We start from the raw sequence: 27705 nt of genomic DNA, 5'->3' as shown, positions 1-27705 counted from the left end.
AAAACAAAAGACTGACAAATACAACCACCAACCAGCTGAGACCACAGCAAAAAGCACAGACCAACCCCTCACTAGCACAAACTTGCACCCCCAGAGAGAGAGAGAGAGGAGGCTGAGAGAGAGAGAGCGAGAGAGAGCGAGAGAGAGCGAGAGAGAGAGAGAGAGAGAGAGATAGAGAGAATATGAGACAAACAGAGAGAGGCAAACACAGGTAAGGAGACTGCAAGAGAGGACTGATGAAGAGAGATCGAGAGAAAGAGCAGGAATAAGCAAGGATGAGGAATGGGGTACAAAAACACAGAAAGGTAGACGTAAAAAAACAAAAACAAAGAGAGAGGTGAATAGTGCTGCAGTGACTAAACTCAAGAGAGATGCATCAAAGGGCCCGACAAGGAGAGAGACAGTTGGAGGCTTATACGGACACTGGGCAATAAAACAGACCAGGAGAGACAGACAGGAGCATACAGCATTGGGGCTGGGGGGTCAAGGCAAAAGGGAGAGAGAGAGCAAAGAGAAAGCAAGACAAACAAACTGACTGACAGACAGACAGACAAACAAACAAGACAGAAGACAGAAAAGAGGAAGAATGGAAAAAGGCAACAGGGAACGACACAGAAAGGATGGACAGAGATAGACAGAGAGAAAGAAAGAAAGATAGAAAGAAAGATGCAGAGGAAGGATGGAGGGGTACCTTCTGGAGCTGTGGCCTCTGGAGGAGCCAGAAGCTGAGCTGGGTGGGGCTTTTGGAGCCTTAGAGAGGTTAGGTCTTCTACTTTCAGGAGGGGAATGTGCGTTATGTTTTACCTGCCCTGCCTGCAGCCTGCAAGACCACAGAGGACATGACTCGTGTGGGACAGGGCAGGCAGAGCACATTCCACACACACACACACACACACACACTCTTAACACACGCACAGCACTGCCAGGCAACTTCACCACTCTATCCACATGCACAAACACCATCATATACAGTACACCTGCTGCAGTGTGTTCACAGTCCCAAACACACAACCACACACAATCTTATGGTGTCACCTGATTAACTGTGGTGGAAGTGAAGATGGCAGACTGACCTCTGTGCGTGTGGATAAAAAGCTTTGATGTGTGTTGCCTTTGAAAGCTCTGAAATTAAATCTGTATTTCAAAGATGGCCCCCTGACTGGGCCACTGAGCTAGCCCGCTGTTTGACTGACTTCATCAAGAAATAAGTGGCTTGACAGATTGACGGTGGGCGTAAAGTCTTTAAATGGCAAATTCTTTAACGACTGCGCGGGAGTGACATTAAAATATGGTCACCTGCAGTAGTCTTCACTTGTCTTCCCACGCACTGGTGTAGGACGACACATATAATGTGCCAGCTTGAGACATGAGGAAACTATTACACTGTACATGCGCAGAACAAGTTCATTACATCATACCCTCATTCTTAAAAATTGTACTTCCTCAGACACCCGTAGATGGCCTGCAGAACCCTCAGACACACACCTACTCCAGTAGTGGTTTCACATATCCTTACAGTGACATACCCATTATGTAGATGTATATATTGACATTTTGCACACACACACACTTCTGGCTTACCTTCCTGTGGCAGTGTGGTCTTGTGGCTGGGCCGCAGCAGTGTTCCTTTGAGAACGTCGCAGTGACCCCCCTGGATTGGAATTAGGCCGGTTGGACATTGGCACCTCTCTCCTGAAGGGACATACCCCTTTCTAGACACTACCCATTCACTGCAGACAGAGGTAGGAAGGAGAGAGAGAGAGAGGAGAGAGAGAGAGAGAGAGAGAGAGAAGAGAGAGAGAGGAGAGAGAGACGAGAGAGGAGAGAGAGAGAGAGAGAGAGAGGAGAGAGAGAGAGATGAGAGGAGAGAGAGAGAGGAGAGAGAGAGAGAGAGAGAGAGAGAGAGAGAGAGAGAATAATGATCTTGAAACTGATAACATATTAAACTTGCGTGTACGTGTGTGTGTGCACACTGTATGTGTAGGAGTGAGAGAGACAGAAAGAGTGTGTCATTCAGCACAGCATGTTCTTGTTCATTCACATCTCCCAGATTTCCATCTGTTTCCCTACTACCCACACACATTACCACTGCACCCACCAATCCAACACCGAGCCCTATCGCCCTTCACACACACTGAGCTTGACCTACATCAGCTACCTGTGGAGGGCTCCAATGCTTTTTTTTTTTGGTATTTAACCACTGACATTGATGTTCCATATTGAAGTTTGGACCTTTGATTTACATTGAACCTAATGTAAATCATCTGTTAGCTACCGCGGCTAGCTAAAAAAAAAGACAGACTCTCTTCCTGGTCTCTGTGAACCCCACTTCTTTCCCCCAAAATGTGGTTCACGGTATTCCTCTGCCTTTTTTCCCCCAAACCTCATTGTTACTTTTCCAGACTGTTTTGTCTAGCAGGCAGAGTCTATTTTTGGCCCTGCACATAAACATATGCATACACACATAGCCTTCACCTGTGTTTACAGATGAACTCATCCGTGTAAGTAGGGAAGAAGGAGCTCAGTGGGGGAGGGGAAGAGAGAAACCATGTAAACAAACAGACCATCAGGTCATTGAGGTCATTATGCAGCAGCATTGCCTCCTTCCACACATTGCAACGCCCCATCCCCCAGCCCAGACGTGGATAGCAGCCAGTCGTTGACGTTGTTGTTTGCATATGCTATGTGGCCTGAGACTAGTCACGAGACAGAAGCTGATCAATGGTTGCTGCTGCTTCTGCTTCATGAGGGGCTAAGCAAGCATATGGAAGGCAAGCAGGGCCGCAGCGTCACACCGATCAATGCAGTCACCACCCAGGGGAGGGGGAATGCAGACAGTGTTGTTGTGATCAAAGGAGGGAGAGGGGGAGGGAGAGGGAGAGGGGGGGGGAAGAGAGAGAGAGAGAGAGAGAGAGAGAGAGAGAGAGAGAGAGAGAGGGCAAGAGAAAGAGAAAGAAACATTGAGAAAAATAGAGTGGCATTATGAAGTGATGCAGTGGGATGCAACAAAAGAGAGGAGGGGTTCCATCCTCAACGCAGACGATAGTTGGAATTGAAAGGTCCTTTGAGTCTGGCCCCCTTTTAAGCCATTTTAGGCACTGTCAACATCACAACAGCAGAGAGGATGAGCTGGGCTGTGAGCTAAGGAGAGAACAGCAGCTCCAGCGAGACGAATAGGAAAGGACGGAGGGAGAGAGGGAGAACAGCAGCAATAGATGCAGAGAGCGAGAGAGAGAGAGAGAGAGAGAAACAAGAAGCCTCTGGGTGTCCTTGCGTCCTCCACAGCGCGCTTGTGACAATGAGGACTCCAGCAGAGTGGGCAGCGCGTCACGGAGCATCCATCAGACCGAGCCCACAGGACTGCTTCCACGCCTCCCCACTCCCCTCTCCACCCCTCACTCTCACGGTCCTGCTCTCTAGTCAGACTTCACAAGCTCCTCTACAGTGCAGTTAGCTGCCTGTCTTGCAATCACTGTAAGCCATCAAACAACAACAAAACAACTCCAATACTGTCTCCGAGCAAGCATAACAACAATTGAGAAGCTTCACATGTCCTACTCGCGTTTCAAAATCCATTTTTTTTTTTAAACAGGCCACCAAAGGGTTAAAATATCAGGTTACATTTTTTACATCTATTGCAGAGAAATAGCTTCACGTATGTGATTGAAGTGTAGCTACATTCACTTCACATAATCATGTGGATGGCTGAGTATTTATTTATTTGTTTCGACTACTTATAGCACTTAAAGGGGACTCCTAGCAACCATTGATGCAATATTATGAATTCACTTAATATCATTACTGCACTGATTCCCCTAGTTTGTAAAAATTAAAACTTTTAAAATATATAAAAAATGATTTTGCAAAAGTCAAATGAGGGCATTCAAGTCCAAGTCAAGAGAGGGCATTCAAACGGGCTACGGTTGGTCACACTGTTACTGCCACTTACTGAACATGACCTTTAGCATGAGTACCTAATACTTGCTGGACTTAAACCTTTTCTTAGAACCTCTTAAAGACTATCATGCATATAGCCTATGCATTATGATGTGTATGTGAGGGCCACGCTCTGGGCGATGAGGGTGCAGTGTCCCATGAAGTAGAATGCCCTTTTAACATGTCAATGCATCATTCCACTCCAGATATCCATACATCCATCCATCCCTGCATTTCTCTCATTCTCCATCCATCACTCATTCACCCCCGCCCTCATCTCAGGGTCAAATACCCACCCCTCTTTCTACCGCGTGCCCAGTGGAAGCTTATACTGGCCGGGCTATGCACCATGAAAGCAAAGGCCAAGCTGAGAGCAGCAGTCTAAGGTTGCAGTTGAAAGTGGAACAAAAGTCTAAACAGCCCAAACCCAAAAATACATGCATTGCCTGGGGAGCGAGAAGGGGTGACACAGGACATGTCAGAGAAACCACTACTAAACTAGCACTAGATCACTGTGGCCATGATGGAAGCAATGCACAACTCCATATGGTTGACTAATGACAATGGATTTGAATTTCTGGAGAGTGTGAAAAGGACACACATAGGCTGTCCTGATGCTATGTCCCTTTCAGATACAAAGCTATTTGCGCTGAAATATGGAAGCACTCAATAGTAGAGCTGTAACAAACAATTATTTTCATTCGGATAACCAATTAGTTGTTTGTTTGCTAAAATGTTGGAAAATAGTGAGAAGATATTGATAAGTGTTACCCCAAAGCTCAAAGTTATGTCGTCATATACCTTGTTTTGTTCACGCATCAGATATTTAAGTTACTGCTATAGGAGCAAGTAAAGCTGAAAATATATATAAAAGTTATAAGAAAGGACAAACCGATTACCAAAATAGTTGTCGATTCATTTAATAGTTGACAACTAGGGTTGTAACGGTACACAAAATTCACGATTTGGTACGTACCTCGATGTTGAAGTCACAGTTCTGTTAATTTTCAGTACAGTAAGACTGTAAGTAGCCTACTGCTAGTCTAACATTCGCTGACAGTTAACACGTAAGCAGGAATAGTATTTCGAAAAGGTGTCAAATGTTTTTTTAGCATCAACATTCAGTATATCTGTGTTGAACTCAACATCCTGCAACTTAACGATTTGGGTGCAAATACAGGTACGTTTAATAAGAAGCCGACTTGCTCAGTTTGTTGTACATCTTTCTTTGGCCCTAACAGCGATAGCATGGACAGTTAGCTTGTTTACAGTTGATTCCATTGTTGCGAGGCCTTCTTCCAGGCTCAGTCATCCTTCTCAGTGAGGTTTGTTAACTTTTTCTTCTCTGTTGGCAAACATGTCACCAGGCCTTTGACATGTTTACCTCTCAGTGAGTCTAAAATGGAGGACACAGCAGCTGACTTTAATGGGATTTCCCACAATCTGCCCACCCCCACGACCAATGGATAATTGGGTCAATAAGGCTTCCATGGGGGCATTTTAGTGCACCTTTGTGTTGTATAATGCAGAGCTGAAGTTTCTTTATTAGCGTCAACCTAATAAGAGTTCGACAAGGCTCTGACCAGCTTCCTTTCACTAGTATAGGAAGCTAACGTCAGATGATAAACCTTATTGACAACTGACTGACATAATACATACAAACATATCAGTTACAAAGCTAGTATAACTTTGTGCAAACACAATAAAGGAATTTAGAACAAAAATACAACGCTAGTGTATGCACCAAAAATGGTGCCAGACATGAACACCAAATTTCTAATCTTTCCTGACTAAATTGCCAATGCACTTTTTTGTTTTTGAGTGAGTCCCAGCAGACCTGATACTACATGAACTGCAATTTTATCTGATTTATGTATTAATTATCTACATAGTATTGCGAATCAACAGACTGGATTTTTAAATCATAACATTCAACCAGGACAGCAGCCAAGTAGCCTTAACCATACAAATATTCCCTTTGAATTTAGGCCAAAATGAAGGGAGGCTATGTCAAAAGCTCAAGGTGCAGACTAATGTGCTTGTATAATGGCTGATCTTTTTCATGTTTAAGTTGCTACCCTTAAGTCAATTTGTCAGTAAACATCAGTGGCCTGCATAACTATGCTGTCCGTTTCATTACTTGTTCTATAGGCTGCAATCCTACGGTCAATTACATGGTAACGTAGTCTGGCAATAAACTTCAGTAGCCTAAATAACGGCGCTATCCGTTTCAATACTTTACGTTAAAATAATAGGTCGCTCCCACAATGTCAATTAGATGGCAATCTGTCTGAAAAAATACTACCTATGCTAGTTGCAGCTTGTTTTATTAGCCTTTGCAACGGCACGTCAATAAGCTGCAGTAAATACCTATGCTGACCATTTAATTACTTTGTGTTCATTATATTGACTTAACTTCAATTTGATGGTAACATAATATGTAAAATAATTACATAAAAAAAAAAAAAAAAAAAAAAAAAAATTCATTCGCCATCACCTGGACAACCGAGGGTAGGCTAGAGTTAGTCGTACATAAATCAGGCTAGACTATTTGGAGCTTATTTTATTAGCCTTTGCAATGCTATCGGTCAACCTAACTAGCTACTCTAACTAAATAGGCTGCTACCATAATGTCAATTAGAAGGTAGTCAGCCTAAAAAATAAATTTAATTAAAAAAAAACTTCACATTAATTTGCAGCCATCATCTAGACAGACATGAGTAGGCTACATTTTCCACTGTAGAATAGGCTGTGCATACTCCTTGCATCTAATTTCATTAGCCTTTGCAATGCTATCTTTATATCCGCTTAAAACAACAACAAATCCACCCCCAACATCTTTATCTGAGGCACTGTTTCGTCTCCTAGAGGGATGGGATAATGAAACCGCTAGTTTGGTATGATCGCAAGCAGATTTACCAAAGTATTTTTTTTTTAGCAGACATGGATGGCATTGTTGTAGTGGGCTACATTAAGGGTATAACCGTCATAATAATTGTTTATGTGCAATGTTTTGGTCCACCGTTTTGTGAGGGCTCCATTAGCCTAATGTGTGCATAACATGAACTTGGTGTTCCTACTGGCGTTGCAAATAAAAAAAGCCCAAAGAACTGTGTTGCTCTAGGGCTAGCCCCTCCTGTTAGAAGTTCATTGCTTTCTATAGTATAGAAACGCCTTTAGAGCGCCATTTAGCCCACATTTCGCTTGTCTAGTCATATTGGCCCTCGCCTGATGACATAGTTCCCACAGCCTAGTACTGTTCATACAGCCTAGTATTGGGCCATGCCTTTGCTCTTGAGACAGAACACAGAACCAGCTGAGCGCTAGTGGCTTCAAATTCAACATCCCTCATTAGTGCAAGGGGAGGGTGGATGTTGGATCTGATTTCACCTGAGGTTAGACGTTCCAGACAAATGGATGTTGGGCTGGTTGTTCCAGCAGTGATAGACACACACACAGGGCCCTGTTTGTTTACACAATGTTACAATCTCCATTGGCCATCTTTGATAGTGGATTGATGACAGGTCGAAAAGAAAAAGGAGAGAGGGCTGGGATGTTAAGACTCTTAAGCTATAAACAAATCCCTACTGTACACTGGCAGGGCAGCTGGGTCAGAGGTCACTTGTGTGCTCCTCAATGGCTTTTAAGGGCTTTTTAACAAAGCCACACAGTCTCATATGGCAGTGCTTTGCCAGGGTCATAGGGTTTATGTTGGAGGGGTTTTGGGTTCATTTGCGACAAGCCAAAGCTCTTTAATTCATCCAGTACACAGATCCTGTAACCTTGTCTTTCTTAAGGTACAGGAACACTACTGTGATGCAATTCTCCAGTAGTAAGCTGTAGTTTTGATGTGGGTTGCTTTGGTTCTGACTTGTGTACATTTGAAGTCAATTTTGTACAAATACAACCGATAGGTCTATGACAAATTATAAAAATAATATTGTACGGCATTTTCAAATGAGTCAATATGTAGACCTGGCCTAGAGGACAAACTACATACAGCTAGTATGTCCATGTCCACTATGCCCATGGTTTGGTATACATCATGGTTTTTAAGCCACGGGAATTGTATGATTCAGAAATCTTCAAGCAAATGGAATGGAAAAACATTTTTACCCTGGTTTTATTAAATAAATAGAGTTCGGTCGATGACCAAACCTACCGTGAAACGAAAAAACTGTTGTTCCTCTTTCAGATGCAAATATCTGACTTTGAAATTACCTGCAAATTGAGCAAAGACGCAAACAAAGACTATGTGACGAGCTACCTTAGTCTGAACGTACCCTAAGTGTCTTTTTCTGACACAAGAAGTTGTGCAGACCGCTTTTTCAGTTTGAAAAAAAGCTGCCATCGTATTGTTCCAAAAAGCAGTCGGATGCGTGTTTTTGCGATAGACAAAGTTACTTTACTGTGGGTCAAAATGTCACGGAAGAGAAAAACTCACATTGGCTATTGATTTTGGTATGTTATGGTAAAGTTGTGAAGTCATGTCAAACAATTCCCTATGCTCAGACACTAAAACGTGTCTCTCGACCGGTGTTCTGTCACCTTCTCCATTTTTTACTTGGTTGTCATGGGAAACCACAGGTCTCGGTAATCTGCTTGTAATTGGTCATCTGTATGACAGCATGACGTATGCCGTTTTTCCGCTAGATGTTGAACATTTCTCAACTTCTGAGCTGCAGAAAAAGACTGTTGCAGTCGCGTTTTAAAAGAAGCCGACGACTTTTTTGAAAACACAGTCTACTCCATAGGGTTATAATGTAAAACGGACGCCAGCAGCTGAGAAAAAGAGGCTTAGTCTGAACGTACCCCTTAGGCTATGTTTTTGGTGCGGTTGTTGTTGTTTTACCTATCTGTAAGCAGGACAATGCAAAGCTACCGATTCAATTTCCTTAAAACTTGGTGAGAAGCAGAATGAGGTCAGGAAGAACCAATTCAACTTTTGAAAGAAGATCTGACTCATTCACTTTCGCTAACTTTGAGAGACATTTAGCGTTGTTTATTTGATTTATTTTTCTTGTTAGAATGCAACTGTGACAGTGTTGTGTTTTTTCTGACAAGTGGACTCTCCCAGATTCCTGCTCAGAATTTGCTTCTCTGTATTTCTATCACTACATTTTCAACTGTCACGTTGGAGTGGTCAGTTTTACGCTTTTTACCCTCTTCTTTAAAGGTATACTATGCAGGTTTAGGTATTTTTGGCGAGTGTAGAGCTCCCTCTAGAGTCGGGATGTATTTATATGTTACTCTGCTATTGTAAATACCAAACTTTCCGCGACTTATCCCCCCTGTACACAATGCAAATGCTCCAACGAGCTATATCTACTGACAAGGTAATGTTTCACGTTTCTCGTGAGGTTTGGCGGGGCGCCGCTCTTGGAAGTTGCTTGGCTGGTTTCCTCGGTAGGGACTTGCTACGTCTATGCTGTATAGCTATGCTAGGTGAACGATTTGCCTATTATAAAAGTTTGTTTACCATCAAATTGGCTTTATAAAGGTGAAAATCTAGTATAGTGTGCCTTTAACTCCTATTTGCATACACAGTACTGATAAGCTGTAGGGAAAAGCGTTCTGTGAATGTAGGCTATAATGTGTGTGCAGTAAGCTGAACAAGTTTTGGAAATTATAGAAAATTAGACGTAAAAAAAAAAAACTACCATGGCTCACAACTGTGTATCAAATCATTGGGGCTTACATTTGGTCCGAGAATGTACCGTGTACCATGATATGCCTACTCCATACATTTAGAAGTCCTAGTTCTTATTTTTATACACTGACCATTTGCCTTCAAACACTGGTGTAAGATGGTTGTAGTTGGCAACAAGATTCTAAACTGACCCTAAGGACAGTCTCTTTCTGTAGAAATTCTTCATGAGAGCTACAAAAATGACAATCAGCATATAAATTAATTATATGGTAAATTAACTTTAAATTCAGGGCTAGTCCACACGTACCAAACCTATCTTTTTCCCCTCCGTCTTCCCTGGAACCGTATCAAGAATATTTGCGTCCAAACGGATCCATCTTAACACGACTCAACACGTTACTTCATATCCCAGACCTATAGGTGGCACTGTTTGTTACAGAAATTGACCAAAGCTTGCGCGCTGTAGGCTATACAAACAGACAGAGTAAGCTACGAAAATGGCTAGTGCAAGGAGACCAGAATTGTTTGTTTAGACTGATAGTGAACCGTCAACTGTAGTCAACTGTAAAACTAATAAACTTCATTTTTACGGTTTGTGAAGGGTGCAGTCCTATCCTTTTTTTGGCTAACGCAGGTACAAACAATCTCCTTTACTTTTTTTGGTTGTAGGATAGTCCGCGATTCACATAGTTTTTGCTATCACTGCAAGTGCATAGGCTACTAAACGCTAGGCCTACCCGAGTTCTATCTAGGCTATTCCGACGCCACATTTATAATATTGCTATAATAGCTTCGTTAGTAACAGTCGATACTTTTGCCTGCATCAAATCGCACATTCGCATTTAGTGCACATCTACCATAGGCTTAACATGAGTTCTAAGCATCTTTGTATGCTCATATCTGACTTCACTAGACTATGAATGCATTTATTTATGTTGTAAGACATGTAAAATAAATTAATGACACCGGCACTACGCACAAATTAATTTAAACTTACACCGCACTTCCCTAATAACTTCTGACTAGTTCTCTCGCATCACTGACAGTAGCTAGAAAAACACTATTGCCGCTGCGCAGCACCAGTTGTGATATTTATCCTACTGAGTGTAATCGTAGGTAATGTCATGTATGAAAACTAGTATTGTTAGGCAATACTATAAGTGTCAAGTCCAGGGCAGCTGAGGTGTGGCGATGACATCATCAATACGCAAGTATGAGGTTTCGCCGTCCAAACGAACTCACAAGGGCTACTACGGTTTCAGATTTTTCCACCCTGGGACCAGGTTTCAAAAAAGTGCGGTTTCGGGCAGTGCGTTTACAGACTCGTTTGGACGATCAGCCAAGACGAAGCAAAACCGGGGCGTTTAACCCAAAAAGCGTCTCAGTGTGGACGGGGCCTTAGTGTGGAAGGCTAGTCCAGACTATTTGCTAGGTTACGGGGACGCTGGTGAGACACGCCGCTCCGTCTAGCATCATGTTTTTGTTTGTTTTTATGTAATTTCATGTAATGTCATGTTTATTTTTTTGTATTGGTTTGTCTAGTTAAATGTTTTCCCTATTTATTTGCGTTATTTTTGATAGTTTGTGTTATTCTTAGTCCTTTTTACTGCTTCTAAGTCAGCTGAAACGTCGTTGACGTTTGTCCATTGGGAGCTTGCTATGGCTAGCTTTTGCCCTAGCTGGGCCTCTGACATCCTTCCATCCATCCGTGAACGGTGCACTTCACTGTCTGGTCGAGGGGATCTCTCGGGACAGCTGGACCTGGGCTACTCTGCGAAAGATCTGCCGTGGCCGCCGAGCTGTTGCTGACCTGCGAGCTGCCATGCCAACTGCAGACTAACGTTAGCCTAGCTGTGAGGAGCTGCAGTCTCACGGAGTAACAGACGGTTGCTGTTAGAAGTCCACCGAGTTGCGGATCTACACGATCGCCCACTACTTCAGACTGTGCTTCCAGTGATCTCCAGACTGCAGTCTACAAGGCCTAACGTTAACGTGATCTCCAGACTGCCAGTGAATTCACCGGGTTGATCATTTGCTAACGTTAAAGAACTTTGTTGGCATATCGGTTGTGAAGACACTCTGTGCAGTTTTCACGGATCATCATTGCCCTTGGACATTTTCAGCTGGTTTGGAAATTGGACTAATTTTAACATCACCTTTCCCCTTTTTAAATATATTTTCTTTTTTTTCTCTTTTTATTTGTTTTGTTGTCTGTCTTGTATGTCTTGGTGTCACGGGTACGCTGCCGACTACGCCGCTCCGTCCAGCATTTTTTGTATTTGTTATTTTTTAAATGTATTTGTCATGTCTTGAGGTCATGGGCACGCTGGCGACTACGCTGCTCCATCCGGCATCGTTTGTCTTGTTATGTGTCTTGTTTGTTGGAGCGCTTTGGGTTGCACTATGTGCATGTTAAAAGCGCTTTAAAAATAAAACTGACTTGACTATCTCCGCTAAGTGTGGAAGGCTAGTCCAGACTCTAACTAATATGGTACACTATAGCCTAATGGAAATATAGATACTTGTGCTTAAATTGTTGACACATAATGTTTTTGAACAGTTTACTTAATAAGCTTTTAACTAAAAGTGGGCTGATATTGATGTGAAGGTTAAAGTAAAACCCCTTTTAAAGTTATTTATATTGTTTACATTTGTGATTTGGAGACATTTCTATTTGGTAACATTGAAGTTATTTATATTGTTTATGGCACAGGTGACATTTTATGTTTTGGCCCTTGAGTTGAGTTCAAAATAAAATGGACACAGCGAAATAACAAACACTTGAATGAATCGTTTAACAAAAAATGAATTGTTTAGATTAGTCGACTAATCAAAAAATTTGTCGAAAGATAAGTCATTAGAAAATTAGTCATTAGTGGCAGCACTACAAGGGATTTAATCTCTTTTTCTGAACAGTTAAAAAAATAGCTACTGCAATCTAGTGTTGCATGGTGTATCGATACTAAAAAGGTATCACGATGCCTTCACACAAAAAACGATACGATTTCAGACGTTTTTAGAATCGATACTTTATTAAAATAATAAAGTTCTGTGTCTGTGTGAACTGCTGCTCTCACTGCTCCTTGCACGCATCTAGGCAAGTGGGCATGTCAAGCAGTCAGCTCTGAGTGAGTGAGTGTGCAGCCAACGTCAACATAGTTCTTTGCCGACAGTTCTAGGCCTTGTGGATAAAACAAAAGGTGCAGTGAAATCTGCAACTATTTTGGATACATCGCGAATAGTGAAGGCAAGCCATCAGGTACACAGAGGCCCGTTTGTAAAATATGTTTCAAAGTCATTTAAAAGCAGTAGGCTACGCATGGAACTTGGCTAAACACCTCGCAGACATATCCCAACATTTTTAAAGAGTTCAAAGAACGACAGGTTAACGAATATGCTATAGAAAACACGACTACATGGTTAGTGCCAAGTTCTTCTCTTGTGAAACGAGTATGGTTCTCTGGGATAAAGCGAACCTTCATCAATGAATTTTGATGAGACATAACGAGCTGTAATCATAGGGTGCTAACGTGATGAAAGCACAATGTTCACGCCAGAATAACATTACCATAACTTGTAAACAATCTATTTCATGTTCGGTCAGTACTACTGGTAATATTTGTCATGGAATGTAGACCGCTAATTAAAGCCCACAGCATACCACCAAAGCCAGCCCCTTGCAACTGTCAAAGAAATCCCATGAACACGGGAAGGCCTAGGGTAGCCTATACTGTACATCAGATGGCCTAAAGATTAGGCCTCTCTGCATAGCATTCAGTGATTTGCATGCAGTAATTTTAACACTGACCTTGATCTAGCCTAGTTTGGCTATTTAAAGCTACTTTATTGCCAAAACACAACACAATTTAAATGAACTATAACAAACAATAAATGACTTAAATCACACAAAGTAGGCCTACTATTTTACTGACTATAAAAAAATAATAATTATGTAGGAAGTTTAGAAGCTTAGAACCCAGAATTGACCTGCACACTACAAAAGTGCACCGAATTCAACACAAATGACTCCATACACTTGGAGGAGGTACGAGTCCTTTCTTTTCCAGATATCTTAGGATTTCGCAGTAGTATCGTTTTAGTATCGAGCATCGTGATATTTATGGCAGGTATCGTATCGAAGTCATAATTTTGGTATCGTGACAACACTACTGCAATCTCAAATATGCACTTTATTATTAACCAAATTAACATCCAATATACCAAAATTAAAAACACCACCAAAGAACTTTTCCTCTGTCAAACGCACTGTTTATCCAGCACCGGCTTTGCAAATAATAATGTCCGCAGACAAGGTAGAATATGTTGCATGATTTTATGAAAGTACAATGTATTGCGACTTCAGATGCAAGTCAAATTTGTAGTTTCTTATGTCTCATTCCATCGAACTACAGATCCGCTAGCCGATCTGGCAAACTTACATAGTGCATAATAAAAGCTTATTACAAGCAAATTATAACCTAGGATAAGTTATAACAATCACAAGACTAACGTAAATCCCTTATTTGCCATCAACATCAGTCAAATGTGATTTTGACCGATAACGCTGGCCCAGTGAAGTTAGTAAGTTAAATTCCAGCAACTTGAGAATGTTATCACGTTATCGGCTAACTTCTTTTTTTTTAAACAGCAAACCACTGTTTGATGTCTGATCGATTTTACTCCCTGTAAAAATAAACCGATTTGATTAGCTAATCACCAGGATGAGATAAGGTTTTATTCAGTGCTACTATTACGATTTTGGAGGGTTGAGCTCAGACTTTTTGTGGAGACCTTCAATCAAGCGTTAACGTATGGAAGCGTGTGAGAATACTGTAAGTCCCATACCAGAACAAAAAGCTTGTGGTTCCAGTCAGATTGTATGTTAAATAAATTACCTTCACTTAATCTCATGGCAATTAACATGCCGCAAATTTCAAAGCAATAGAGTTAGTATTGCGTATACACCTTGCCAGAACTTTGTTATGAAAAAGAAAGTGCCCGCATATAATGCATACACTATGTTACATAAAAACAAATGTGTACGTGTGTGGAGGGTAGTGCTGGGCGGTATAACCAAAAATGTATATCGGTATGAAACCGTATATGCTGGGCGGTATGACCAAAAATGTATATCGGTATGAAACCGTATATGCTGGGCGGTATGACCAAAAATGTATATCGGTATGAAAACGTACATGTATATTCGGTTTCACGGTATATGACGGTATTTTTTCGGTATTTTTTTTCCATGCATAATCAGGTGTTCACAGCATTTTCTACTGGTTGAGAGAGGAATTGCTGCAGTAGATTGACTTTGGATGGTCTGTTTTATAGTCATGAGTGAATATTGTAGAATAATTCCACACCAGTAGTAATGCAGGTTTGCATGGGCCCAGAAAAGGATGCTGTTTACAAAAAAACCCACACATGATTCTAATGAAGTGAGGAATCAGAATGCAAAGACAATTGCAGTCAAAATAGAGAACTTTTACTGTGCTAATCTCAAACATTTTGTATAACAAACAATAAAAAAAGTAGTGCAACTTGCAATAATTAAACTTTTTTGAAAATTCTACAATTGGAAATAAAACCTCTCTGCTAATATGCTTAATTTGTCAAATAGGCTCATCAGAAACATGTCTTATTGTTATTGTGTGGTTTACATAACGTTAGTGGTAGGCTAACGATACTTCATGTGTCTCGTTCGCCTGCTATGAGCTTCGGTTCGGTTCGCTAGGCAAAATCTTAACAAAAAGATCGTTTTGGTGCACTGATGACAGTCAGGATCATCTCTAACTAGCCAGATAGTATTGTTCAGTTCATGTCTATAACATGCTTTACTTGCTACCTGGATAATTTCAGCGAATATTCTTAAGGTAAGATGAATGATAAGATCATTAAACTTCACTGTGTTTGGTGGGTTGTTAACTAACGGCATCCCCAACTAGCCAGCAAGTAACAGCTGTTGAACCATCTCAGTGGAAACTATAGAATTTTCGTGCCGGTAAATCCCTTTCAATGCAGTATCCCTTAATGTTTTTCCTTAACTAAAGAAACAATAAGGTATTCTGTACAACACCCTTAAATAAATCCCTTACCTAAGGAGTAATTAAGCCTTAAGGGTCATACTTCAGGGGAAAAACTTAAGGTGTTTTGTGTTTACCCTCACCACGCTTCGCAGTCGCTGCGTGCGTGTGTTTAGAAGCACAACATTGAAAACGGTCCCGTCTGAAACAGTGTCGCCCAGCACAGCGTTCCAAATGTTGTGTAATCCAATACACCGGTATGGCAGTATATTAAAAACTCATATGACGGAAATATAAACCGGTATACGGTGTGAACCGGTACCGCCCAGCACTAGTGAAGGGAATGTGTGATATTTGATGTGATTGGAGAAAATTTTAGCTGAAATTAAAAGCCAATGAGTATTAAAAAATTCTTATGTTTTCATTAGTACACAGCCGAATGATCTTTCAATCAGAATTGACAGATCTCAAGCCCCGCCTCCCATTTCTACCGTCACAATTCCGGAACATTTTGATAGCCTGCACAATGGACTCCTTTGTGTGGATTTCTCCCGTTTCATATTTATTTTGTGTTCGGCACATATGGTTAACAGTTGAAGAGTAAGTCAATATCTCCCAAGTTAGCCTAACTTGTGCCTAGACTGCATTTGAAGCAACATTAAAGCTTCTCCCTACCATTCTCCCAAAGTTGCAAGCAATGCTAGCAGGCTAGCCTAGTTAGAAGTTGAATGAGGTTCTGTTGGATTCCATAGCTTTTTCAATTGTGACCGAGTGAAAGGGGGTGGGCTTGGGATCTGTAAATAGGGTACCAATGTGTGACGTTCCGCTTCCATTACGGCAGTTTCACTGAATCTAAACAAGAGTGGCATCAATAGCATTGCATGTAGATGTGGCATCATTTCTACCGAATAAATTGTTTTAAAATGTAGGCTATAGCCGTGTAAACGTGTTTTACCTGCGATGCAGCACCTTAGCCACATAACACGGCTTCCCTGTCAGGTGTAACAGAAAGAAACAAAATCCCAGTGGATATTTCATGTCTTATCAAAGGCCGGTAGCTGTGTGATGTTTTTTGCCTCAAAAGTAAGCCATGACATTTTAACCACAGGCAGTGAAGTTCAATGCAGAGGCAAAATGTCTCTTTCACGGAGGAAACGCATGCTAAAATAAAACTTTGCAGTCACAAATTTGTTTGTGTTGGTATGAATATATGCTGGGGTATATGATTCCTATAGTGTAAAAAAATTATAGTGATGTCATAGAAAACATTAGCCTAGAAATCTAGCAACTCGCCGTTGGCTTGCGAGCTGGAAAAATTAAACTTCGATCAGGCCAATCACATATACGTATAGAGTCGGTAGGCAGGCTTAAAGGAACTTGGCAGGATTAGCTATATTTCCCCCTCTGCTAGAGAAATTGTACATTATGCTATTTCAAACTGTGGAAAAAGGTAATGATAAAGCACATGGATTTGTTTACAAGCTAGCGAAACGGTTAGCATAAGTTCAGAAGAAGAATGTGGATGTTACAGTTGAGAGACACGATTTAAAACGAGTTTCTTGTTTCTCACTTCTCTTTCCGGAAGGTAGTCTCAATGTTGCAAGGTTGGTTTTCCGCCTGGGGACGCTAGGGGCAGCGGGGAAAGTCACCATTTTCACCGGAACAGGTAATTTAACCATCCAAATGATTTCTAAACGGGTTTATTACGTTGAAGTAGTTGCCAAGTTCCCCTTTAACATAATGATGGCAGAGTTGCGGTTCGGCGTGAATTCCCTGCTACTTGAAAATGTTGGTGTTGGCGAACAGCAGGACACGAGTTAAGCTTTTTTTTAAGTTGGCAAAAGTTTGAACTAGCCAACTAGCTCCGCTTGGGACTCATGAGTTGTAACGCTATCCTATTGTGTGCAGAGGGAATTTGAAAGACAACCGTTTATCTCGCCCCCCCGGACTGAGCACTGCGAATGGTGAGTACCCAGACCCTATATCTTGATGTGGGTCTGGCTCGTCAGGCTAAGAAAATGTTGTAAAATGATTTAAATAGATTAAGAAAGCCACCCCCAAGGTCACCACTAGGGTTAGATTGATTTGTTTAGATCCAGTGAAATTGCTACCTTGGCAATGCCTCATCATGGCTTCGGTACTCTATTGTTGTGTTTTTATTGTGTTTTTTTTTTACTTAACTATCCCTTTCTATCTACATCTGGAGCAGGTCCCCATAGAGTCCACCATGTTGCATTGCCATTTTGATACAGAAACCAAGAAAGAACTAAACATTGGCTCTAGAGACCGCCTTTAGTGTTTTTCCAATACTTAAGAGCCACCGTATTTCATGGAAGTTTTTCCTTCACCCCCAGGACAGTAAAAACCAACTGATCTGCTAGGGGTAAATAATATGTAGGCTTGAGGTTCCATTTTGGATTAGGCTTCTAAATAAGATATGTGAGAACATATTCCTTTTCAAACCATTTAAGGTTACATACACTTCAACAAGCCAATCAATGTAACTTATTTGTCTTGCTCATCATGGCAACCTAAGTTACAGTTCAATCACCATTAATCAAACAAGATCAAAAGTTGATCAAGCTGAAGCAAGCAATGACACAATAATTAGTCTTACCACCACAATGACAATACACACCACACCTAGTAAACCTTTAAATAAATTCAAAAGGTAGAGCACTGACATAGCAATATTGACATTTCCAATGATAAGACTACCTTCAGATAATGTAATCCAGTTAACCTAAGTGGTGCACTAAATGGTAGTTATTTGACTGTCATTGTACTCAAAAATTAATAAATAAAAAAAATGCATTAAAGATTTGACTATGGCTACATTAATCATAAACTGTTTACATTTCTCTACAGCATGCAGTCCTATCTTAAAATGGTGGACACTTCAGTACACAGGCACTCTGCTACATATATTTAAGGTGAAGTCTTCACTACTAATGAAGACAGTGCCTATCTTTTTGTGATTTGATTACAATCTTCAATCCGCAATCAATTCACATTACTTGGCCAAAACTCTCGTCTTTACTGACAGGAGTGTGAAATGGTCTGCTCACACCGGTCCTAATTGGAGAGTGTCGCTCATAGTGAAGGTAGCTATATTAATAGCATTGCAGACTGATGTCATAACTCATGGGTTGCGTACAGTTCCATTGCACTATCAGTGTGATACAATGTGTAAACAGTCCTACTGAGGATTGAAATCACTCATCAACTGGCCAGAATATTGTTTTCGTGTTTTTTTTTTTTTTTTTTTAAACCCAATCACCCTCTGAGAGACACTCATAAGATGGAACAGATTCTCCCCAAGGCCCCACAACCCCCTACCGAGGCTGTCTACAATCACACACCATGCCACCACCTCCACCGGTCTCAGAAATTGCAGCTGTTCACTACCGCTCTACCAACCCAGAACTGTCTGGACAGAACACCCGGTCACCATAGGAACTTACCAGCCGTGTGCAAATGCCCCCAACCAGCAGCCTAGGGTGACAAGGGAGGGGCGGGGAGGGGAAGGCAAAGTGGGGAGGGAGGGGGGGAGAAATACTTTTTTGTAAGCTTTACATAGGCAATAACTACAATTCATTGAGGTGAGTAAATGAACATGCCGTCCAGGTTTAACTTGGAAAAAAATAATATTGATGGGAAAGGGGTGAAAAATTACAATACATAGGAATCATGAAGGGAGCGGCCATTTTGTTCAGCGATTTCTCTTATCCCTATATTGTAAACAACTTACAAATCAAAATATTTGATTAAAGTACAATGCAACAACTTATGGATGGTTAATTTAATCCTCAATTTTCCCATATTTCAAGAGCACAAAGTTAAATAAATGCCTTATACATAATCACTCACTAAACTACTGTTAACTTCAGAGATCAATAGAACCTAAAATATACAGCCTGTTTCGGCTATTCACATTCCTCATGTCAGTACCACCTGGCTATTAGAAACAATGTGTTTTTCCATAACACTGTTTCAGGCTAAAGCACAAATTTGAATCTCGTTAGTTTGACAATGGATAGCTATCATTTTACCAAAAGAAAAATGAGGGTATAGCCTGATGTGGATTACTGTGGAAACTGCTTCACTGGTCATTAGGCTTTATTTTTCTTTCCCATATGGTTGACCACGTTTTCGGCAAAATGATTACCTCATTACTAAACAACCTCAAGTACATCCACCATACTGCATTAACCCAAATAGATATGATCGTAATTACGTCAATCAATAATCATTTGGTTAATCCTACAAGACTGCACAAAAAATGGCTCACCTGATAGTCATTCCAGTGTAGTAGTCAATCAAAACTACATAAATCTAACAAATGTTTAATTACTGTTTGCCTATCTTTTTTTTTTTTTTAAACCACTTCAACATGGGTTTAAAGTTAGCTGACAATTGAAATGGGCATATGGCTTTGAAATAACACATTCTTAAAACTTTAACAGTAACGCAAGCCAGGTTGTCGTCAACATGAAAATACGACATAATCATCAAGGCCATTTTTGGGCCTGCAAAACATCCACGGTTTCAGTCATCTGTACAGATCTTGACAGAATATGTAAACAGACGACCGAATGGATGGCTTGACCACGTTAATTTGACGACAAATACGAAACAAGTCTGTACAGTAAAAAGCCGAATTGTGTAAAAGAATATCTTACTTTCGCGGAGAGGCCTTCGTCTGACGTACCTAGGGGGCTAACTAAACACCGGTCTCAATTTCGCACTGAGGTGCGGACGTTTACTTAGCAGGACGATCCAATTCCACGGCAAATGTGGCTTTAATCGCAAATTTAAATATCCCCCGAATCCGTTTACTTATAACAAAAAGAAACACTGCAATCGGCCAAATATGCGCAAATGCGTATAAAAATTTCCTATGCGGTCACCATTTGGTCATGTAATGCTAACAGTAGCTAGGTTTAGGGCTAACAGACGACTAAACTCTAGTGTCAAAACAGTCCCTACCATAATGTCTGGCTAGTAAGCTAACGTTAACATACACTATCGGTAACCCAACAGGCAATCACCTTCCAAATACTATCCAATGACAACACTGTGGTTAGCCAGCAATGCAGTGCAACTAATAACGTTAGCTAGTATCGTTTTACTACCAAGCTAGCTCAGCATAAACAGCTAACGTTCGCTAGCTGCAAAGCTATCCAACTTAATTTAATCTTAAGGATATGAACTAGGGAGGAATTGGTTGTGCACTTTAAAGTGAAAAGCGTTTATACCGTTAATAGCGACTGTTGAGAAAAAATAACGTTATAGGTAAGGGAGGTTCAGAGAATGGACAACTTACTGTTCACGATCATGTCCTGTGTGAGGTCCCTTAATAACATCAACTAACGTTAAGGCTTGTCGACGTGTATAGACGCAGGGCTTACCAGACTACGTAAACAAATGCTTTGCTTGTTTGACCAAATGAGGTCCCAATGATTTGGCTAAGCAGTTGGCTAACATGGCTATGTTAGCCTAGCTGGCAGTCTGTAAACCAACACAACCATCTAGATCAGACTGCAAACTGCCAGTAAAACCAAAGGGTAGCAAATAAGCTGTTGTTTTCCATATATTTTGTTGATCTACAGACACCTTCACTGTTTGACTTGTGAAGATATGACAAAACAAACGAATTCGACAGTACAGAGAGCCGAGAGACACGGTTTTGTACAATAGAAAATACCTTTCCAAAAGACATTATGTACGAGTCATCGCCAGACACTGACAATTCTTCAGCAGCTCTTCGATTAACATATTTAGCTAACCAGAATAGCTGGCTAGCTGGCAACTTGGCTAAATTGTTAGCTTGCTAACTTAGACAACTAACGTTAGCTAGCTACCCATTGAAAACACGTCTTCTTTTAACAATACATATTCGCATTCAAACACTACCATCATAGAAATGCATAGAGCTAAACAAAAGAAAGCATTTACCTAGAGTGGTACCCTGTGTCTATCATACAATTCACCAGGCAATCGTGAAACGAAATGGCCTCTGAACCTTCTTTAGTGCTTGCATCACAGACACAAAAAAACAGGAAAGCAGGAACAGGATTCGAGAGATGACAATTGGAAACCATTTTTATCGCTAGACGGCTGACCGTTCTCAGCAAACATTCTCAAAAGAGTTATTTGTGTAATAATTTGAGATGTCCCGGTATGTTATACTCGTAAAAATGCATTGTTACCTATTTCTTCCAGTATTGTTGCTGTTACACAGTGCTGCAGCTTCACTCGCTCAGCTTTACCTTCACCAGCTGAGGAACCTGCAACTGCAATGTACGTCCGCTCAAGCGTGCCCCATTCGTCCGCTACGGACTATTTTTTAAAAAACAAACCCTATATACTCCCTTTCACAGTAACACAGATTGCACACGTCTTTTTTCAGAAACAGATGCAAATCAAATCAATACATTTTATACACTGAATCACATTGTTGATTTAGTAATACTGACCGTTTACTCTATTGAATATATCAATGCGCCAGGTCGTGACCCCCTAATCTTCACAACTGTTTGGATGATTTCAAGCTTCTCTTTTAATATATACAAAACCATATCAACATATTATTTAATAATAATTGCATTTACACGTGGACACCCACTCAAACACTAAAAATCAAAGGACATGTCACACAAAGTGAATCCTTTGGTCAAAACACTGTCCGGCTCGTTGCCATAGCAACGGTTTAGCGTCTCAACATGGCGTCCCTACTTGGCAGTACATTGTTTGAAATAACTGGCCAGGGACCGTCTCCAACAAAAGATTTTTTCCAACTTCTCATAACAAAAACTGAGGTACATAACTTTTGTATATTACGTATCTAGTTTATTCGTTTATTTATTTGACGATAAAAGTAACATCGGTGGCGTTTATACAACTGGGGCTAGGAATCAGTTAGCGACAGGTACGTTGACTTACGTTAACGTTATGCTATTCGAAATTAGCATGCCTGGCTAACTCGCAATCCAATTTTAAATGACTTGTTAGAGACAGGTGCTCAACCTGGTAATACACTATGATAGTATTCATTCGTCAACTCTATCGGCAAATATAGTTAAGTGGATTAACGTTAGATTTTCTCCTGTATACATATGACGGCACTGAAAAGTTTGAGAAACAAAAAAAAAACTCACGTTAACGTCACAGAGTTGCCAAAGTTAACGTTAACTTTAGTTAATTTATCAGGACCTTGATTTACCTTTTGGTTAACGTCAGCTAACGTTAATGTCACTCAGAGAATACCGTAACGAAATAGTTTTGAGATTTGTATACACAACCTACTGACGTTATGTTTTACTTGTAACGAAGGGCTAACGTTAACGTAACTTTAATGTTAGCCAAATTAGCGTGCGCTTATGCTTACCGATGCTACCGGTAATGTCTGCTCTTGTTAACGTTGATAGAATAAATTAGCGTTCATTTACGTTAGCTAACAAGCTATCATCAAATTCATGTCCAAACTGATAGCTTGTTATATACTATTAGCTACTTTAAATGTAGACCGTTATTATGGTGCTTCGATAAAACAGTTAGCATAGGTAAGTTAGCCAATACATAATTCCCAACAGTCAACTTTACCAACAACACCATTAAGTAACTTATTTTACGTAAATTACCGTATTCCCATAAATTATTATTTGCCAAAGCGATCTGCCATAATGTTAACTTAACGTTAGTTAACTTTAACCTAATGTTCACTCGGCTGTTAAAAAGACGACACAGCGTTCAAAAGAACGAGGACTGAAGATAAGTTAGCAACTAACGTTAACGTTAGAGTTAACGTTACGTTACAGAAAACGCTTTCAACATTAATCATTTAAACTATGATATTTCGCAATTATGAAGCTAACTAACGTTATGTCTTTCAAAATAGCCAAAGAAGCTAGCATTCCCAAATACCAAAGCCTGCCATTATCTAGGCCAGCTAAATAAGCTAGCTGTCGACATGTAACGTTAACGTTAGGCAACTTAGCTATTACTAGCTAACGTTGAGCTAGGTTGGTTTGACATGAAGCGCTAGTAAAACTGCCTTTCTCGACCAAAATTGTATTTACATAACGCTTTCATTATGCCGCGATTTCGCTGGCCTTTGGTCATATATTGACAGCTAACTGGTATAACACATGGGCAGATACATACACGACATTGACGATTGAAGGGTCAGCTTACTCAGAGTTAGTCAACTTACAATTTTGTCTGTCGAGGTTACTGTGTTTTCTTGACAAAGTATCAATTTACACGTGGGCCCACTCCACAGATCAGGAATCTTCTCAGTTAAAGACCAGTTGACAGGTGGTTTCTTTCATCATTCTCGTGACTTCTGTAACGTTAGTGATGTGCGTGTGCTGACTTGCTTGCCTCACCAAGTTACAAGCCATAGATGACGCTCGAGCACCGGTCGGCCTGTTGACGCTTTACGACAGAGGCATTGGTGGTGTGTGCATGGCCTACTACTAGATGATGAGGCATCCTTTCAATTTGTCATTATAGGCTATGAAGAAATTAAAATTAGAAACTATCTTCATTTTACTCCAAGTATGACTAGATTACAACCAGTCTTTGTATGATGATACTAAAGTACTTTAGTGGTGTACTTTGTACTTTGAGGTGTTTCCATTTATAGGGACTGTACATTGAATAAAGTACTAACAAAGTTGGCCTACTTGGAGAACCCTTTTTTCAATCCTGTCATCATTACAAGTCCAATTGAAGCAAGCATTACTGTGTTGCTTGTTTATTTGTTTTATTTTCACATGAGCCCATTTTATCCCAGATCCCAGGTCTGTGTTGGATAGAATAGGCTTTTATACTTTATCCACTAGTGATAATGCTTAATCCTGCATACATGTTAGATGTATCAAGGGGACAAAGGAAGATGCTTCAGTGTCAACTTATTTGATAAACAACAAAGTCAATTTTAATCAATCAACTGTAATCTGATTATGACTGTTTTCAAGTATGCTTTTCATGAAGACCTCCATTTTGTAATCCAGGCTAATTATGTCATCACTTGTAATCAGTCAATTTGTAATGTTATCACAGAAACACACTAACCCAGGAGTCCCTTGATAGATTTTAATGGAAATGTGTTAAATACTTGTCACAACCTGTTTTTGTGCCAATTTGAGCTCAATGGTGCCAATTGTTGCTGTCACAGGTGATATGGAGGACGTGGAAAATCTCTTTGAGGAGGGAGTTCAAGGGTGCTGAACCAGGAGAGATGAAGCAATCCCACGACGACTTCTTACATGACGCTGGGTTGCAACGTAAGTTCTCCGGGAGTTCCCAAGATTGGCCTGGTCACTAGACTGTAATAAGGCCTACACTGAGAGTACAATTATTTACATAGGGACATTTATGTCTGGTTGTCTTCACAAAAGTTAGAATAATGATTTAGAAAATAATTTTCAATATTTTTTTGACTGTTTTACTGTGATTCAGCTCATGTAAATACCCAGCATGTTTTATAGGTAGCTTTCAGGTGGATTGTAATACTTGAAAGCTTTATCTTGATCACATCAGGTATTTTAATGAATCAGAATGGATGTTTAAGAATTATGGCAGGAGTGACAATTGAGTTGGGAAACAATATACCCACAGCTGTGCTTCAGGTAGGAGTGCCGCAGGTAAAAAGGTACATGGCAGCTTTTTAGGAAATTAGTTTATTCACCATCTACAGTACCCCAGAGTTAGATAAGAAGATATGTATTCTTCTCTTTTCTCTGCATGCAGTAACCCAGTGTGACACTGATAACCTAGCTTAGCATTATTTATTAGTGGGTTGTTCCAGTTGCCTATAGCTCCCTTTTAGGAATGCCTCACCTGATGTGTTTCCGTCTTCAGACCTGGTGGGCGTGGTGTTTGGACAACACACTCTGGAGCACTCTAAGGCTCTATGCGAGGGACACTACAACTACCTGGAGCGGCTGCCCAACCAGCTGCTGCTTCGCGTCTTCTTCTACCTTAGCTTCAGGGACATCGGCCGACTCGCACAGACCTCACAGAGGTTCTGGAAGGTGAGTCGCATCTCGTGCAAGGGTGTGTTTGGGGTTGTTTTGTTGAAACATAGGTGTGTGTGGTTGAGCCACTGCAACATGAATGGCTTGTTTAGTGAAAGCTTGAATGTGTATGGGAGTGCTGGAAAGAAAGATAGGGTGAAAAAGAAAAGATAACCAAGCTGCCATTGCAACTAAGCCGCACCCGGCAGGTGTCCTACTTTCTGAATAATACTAGCATTAGCATAGCTATTAAAGTGTGGGGGCTTGATGCAATATCTTTCTAATACATCTAGTATTTTTTGTTGTTGTTTTTGTTAACTGGTTATCTATGTATATCAAGTATGATACAGTCTTGTTTTTTTCCTTCTCTTTTTTCAGTCTTTATTTTTAGGGGAGGTTGCCTTAACGTACAAAATACTTCTGTCAACTGCCATTGTTTATAAATGTAATACAATTTTAATTTAATAAAATACAAATACATTTACATTGACATAGTAAATCTCTACAGTTATCACCACTGGCCATGGTCATTGGTCAGATTATTTCATTTAATAAAACATTGAAAGCATGCATTTATCCATCCTGCAATGAGCCGTCCACCGTATTAGGATTTCCAGTATCAGGATGTCAGTTGCCAGTAGAGCCAGTGTAGTGTGTCTGTGTGGACTCAACAAAGCAATATTGACATCAGGGTACTTCCTAGCACCCAAACAATCATGGCATTAGAGTGGGGATTGCCTGGGTGGCACTTTATACCAGGCTGCTGCTTGCTTGTTTGTGTGAATCTGTACATCCTTTCAACTATGACCCCCTCCTTTGGATTTACCAAGAAGGACCATCTGGCGACCTGCTCGAGAGTCGCCAGTAAAACCTCACCCACTCTCACTCACTGGCTCACACTCTCGCTCTTTATCTCTTTCTCTCTCTCTCTCTCTCTCTCTCTCTCTCTCTCTCTCTCTCTCTCTCTCTCTCTCTCTCTCTCTGGAGCTGATAATCTGCTAATCATCAGGGTAGGGAAGGGTGCTGTGATCCTCTGATGAGAGAGATAGGGGGTGGCAGAGCTCTTGTTCACCATCTTGTGTGAAACTGTGTGTGTTTGTGTGTACTATTGTAATGTGTCAGCCTTATTGATCTGTTTGGTGACTAACATTGGTCGGCCTCTTCAGTTGCATACCCTCTGTGGGATATGCACACATATTAAAAAGTTTGTCATCATGAATTGTGCTGTAATATTCAATAACACCTTAGCCTTGGTGTGTGTGTGTGTGTGTGTGTGTGTGTGCCTTCCTTCAGCTGTCCAACTCGCCTGAGCTGTGGGAGCAGACCGTGCGCGTGCGCTGTGACGAGCTGACACCAGACATGGAGATACTGGCCAAAGCTGTGGGCTGGAGGAAGATCTTCTTCACCTTCTTTCACGAGAAGCTGTGGGCCTCTAAGGCCGACCCAGCCTCAGATTCCCTGCCCTCTGCCACAAATCTGGCCTAGGCCCTTGTCACCAAACCATATCAGTGACCTCAACGTGAGGGTTGCGCTACAATCACTTTGTAATGAGCACTTATGTTTTGTTCTTTTGATAAATTATATTTTATGTATTTATTATTTTTTTACATGGTAAGGATGAATACCAAAACCACTGAATGTGAGTCTGAATGTCAGATAATTTTTTTACACTGTCGATTTATGTTTGAGGATGTTTGAAGTGCCAAGTGCAGCTCACTGTGAACACTTTTCTGCTGTGAGTCACGTTGTATACACCTTTTGTGGTGTGTTCTTGTTGAAGAAGTTAACTTCTTTTGTTTGCAGTGTTGTTCCTTTTCTATACAGAATAAAGAAGAGTGTGTGTAAATTAATGTGTTTTGTTTTCTTTTCCGATTTCACTCTTTTACCACTCTTTTGTACGTTTTCATTTGAACCTGTGGTGAGTTTATCTATGGCGACATGGTGGGCTACACTAGGAGAATTTTGTAATATATGTTTGCTGAAAACCCACAAAGAAGTGGATGTTGTTTGAGGAATTGCATAGAATTGTTTTTGAGAAATTTCTAGACATGAACATCTACCACTTTAC

General features: G+C 40.7%; 2 protein-coding genes across 2 annotated transcripts in view; one reads left to right on the top strand and one right to left on the bottom strand.

The window, feature by feature from the left end:
* The window catches only part of trip12 (thyroid hormone receptor interactor 12), a 56166-nt gene extending 34577 nt beyond the window's left edge, over nt 1-21589 (bottom strand). Inside the window, exons 1-4 of the mRNA XM_042064633.1 lie at nt 21571-21589; nt 19077-19107; nt 1582-1730; nt 692-820 (exon numbers count right to left, since the gene is read on the bottom strand). Of these exons, the coding sequence (XP_041920567.1) occupies nt 692-820; nt 1582-1679 (227 nt within the window). The 5' untranslated portion in view covers nt 1680-1730; nt 19077-19107; nt 21571-21589. The remainder of the gene's footprint in view (nt 1-691; nt 821-1581; nt 1731-19076; nt 19108-21570) is intronic.
* A 696-nt stretch (nt 21590-22285) lies between these two features.
* Nucleotides 22286-27483, top strand: fbxo36a (F-box protein 36a). Its single transcript, XM_042063279.1, has 4 exons — nt 22286-22433; nt 24797-24905; nt 25483-25655; nt 26931-27483. Exons 1-4 carry the CDS (start codon nt 22338-22340, stop codon nt 27120-27122), a joined length of 570 nt encoding a protein of 189 aa, XP_041919213.1. The 5' UTR covers nt 22286-22337; the 3' UTR covers nt 27123-27483.
* Nucleotides 27484-27705: the final 222 nt, after the last annotated feature.

This window comes from Alosa sapidissima, chromosome 15, assembly GCF_018492685.1.
Source record: "Alosa sapidissima isolate fAloSap1 chromosome 15, fAloSap1.pri, whole genome shotgun sequence".
NCBI lineage: Eukaryota > Metazoa > Chordata > Actinopteri > Clupeiformes > Clupeidae > Alosa > Alosa sapidissima.
The sequence above is the reverse complement of the archived record's forward strand: the minus strand, read 5'-3'. Positions and strand labels throughout refer to the sequence as shown.

Coding starts and splice junctions, on each gene's coding strand:
- fbxo36a (XM_042063279.1), top strand. CDS start 22,338: ATGGCGTCCCTACTTGGCAGTACATTGTTTGAAATAACTGGCCAGGGA. Junction 22,434..24,796: donor TTCTCATAACAAAAACTGAG/GTACATAACTTT, acceptor TTGCTGTCACAG/GTGATATGGAGGACGTGGAA. Junction 24,906..25,482: donor ACATGACGCTGGGTTGCAAC/GTAAGTTCTCCG, acceptor TTCCGTCTTCAG/ACCTGGTGGGCGTGGTGTTT.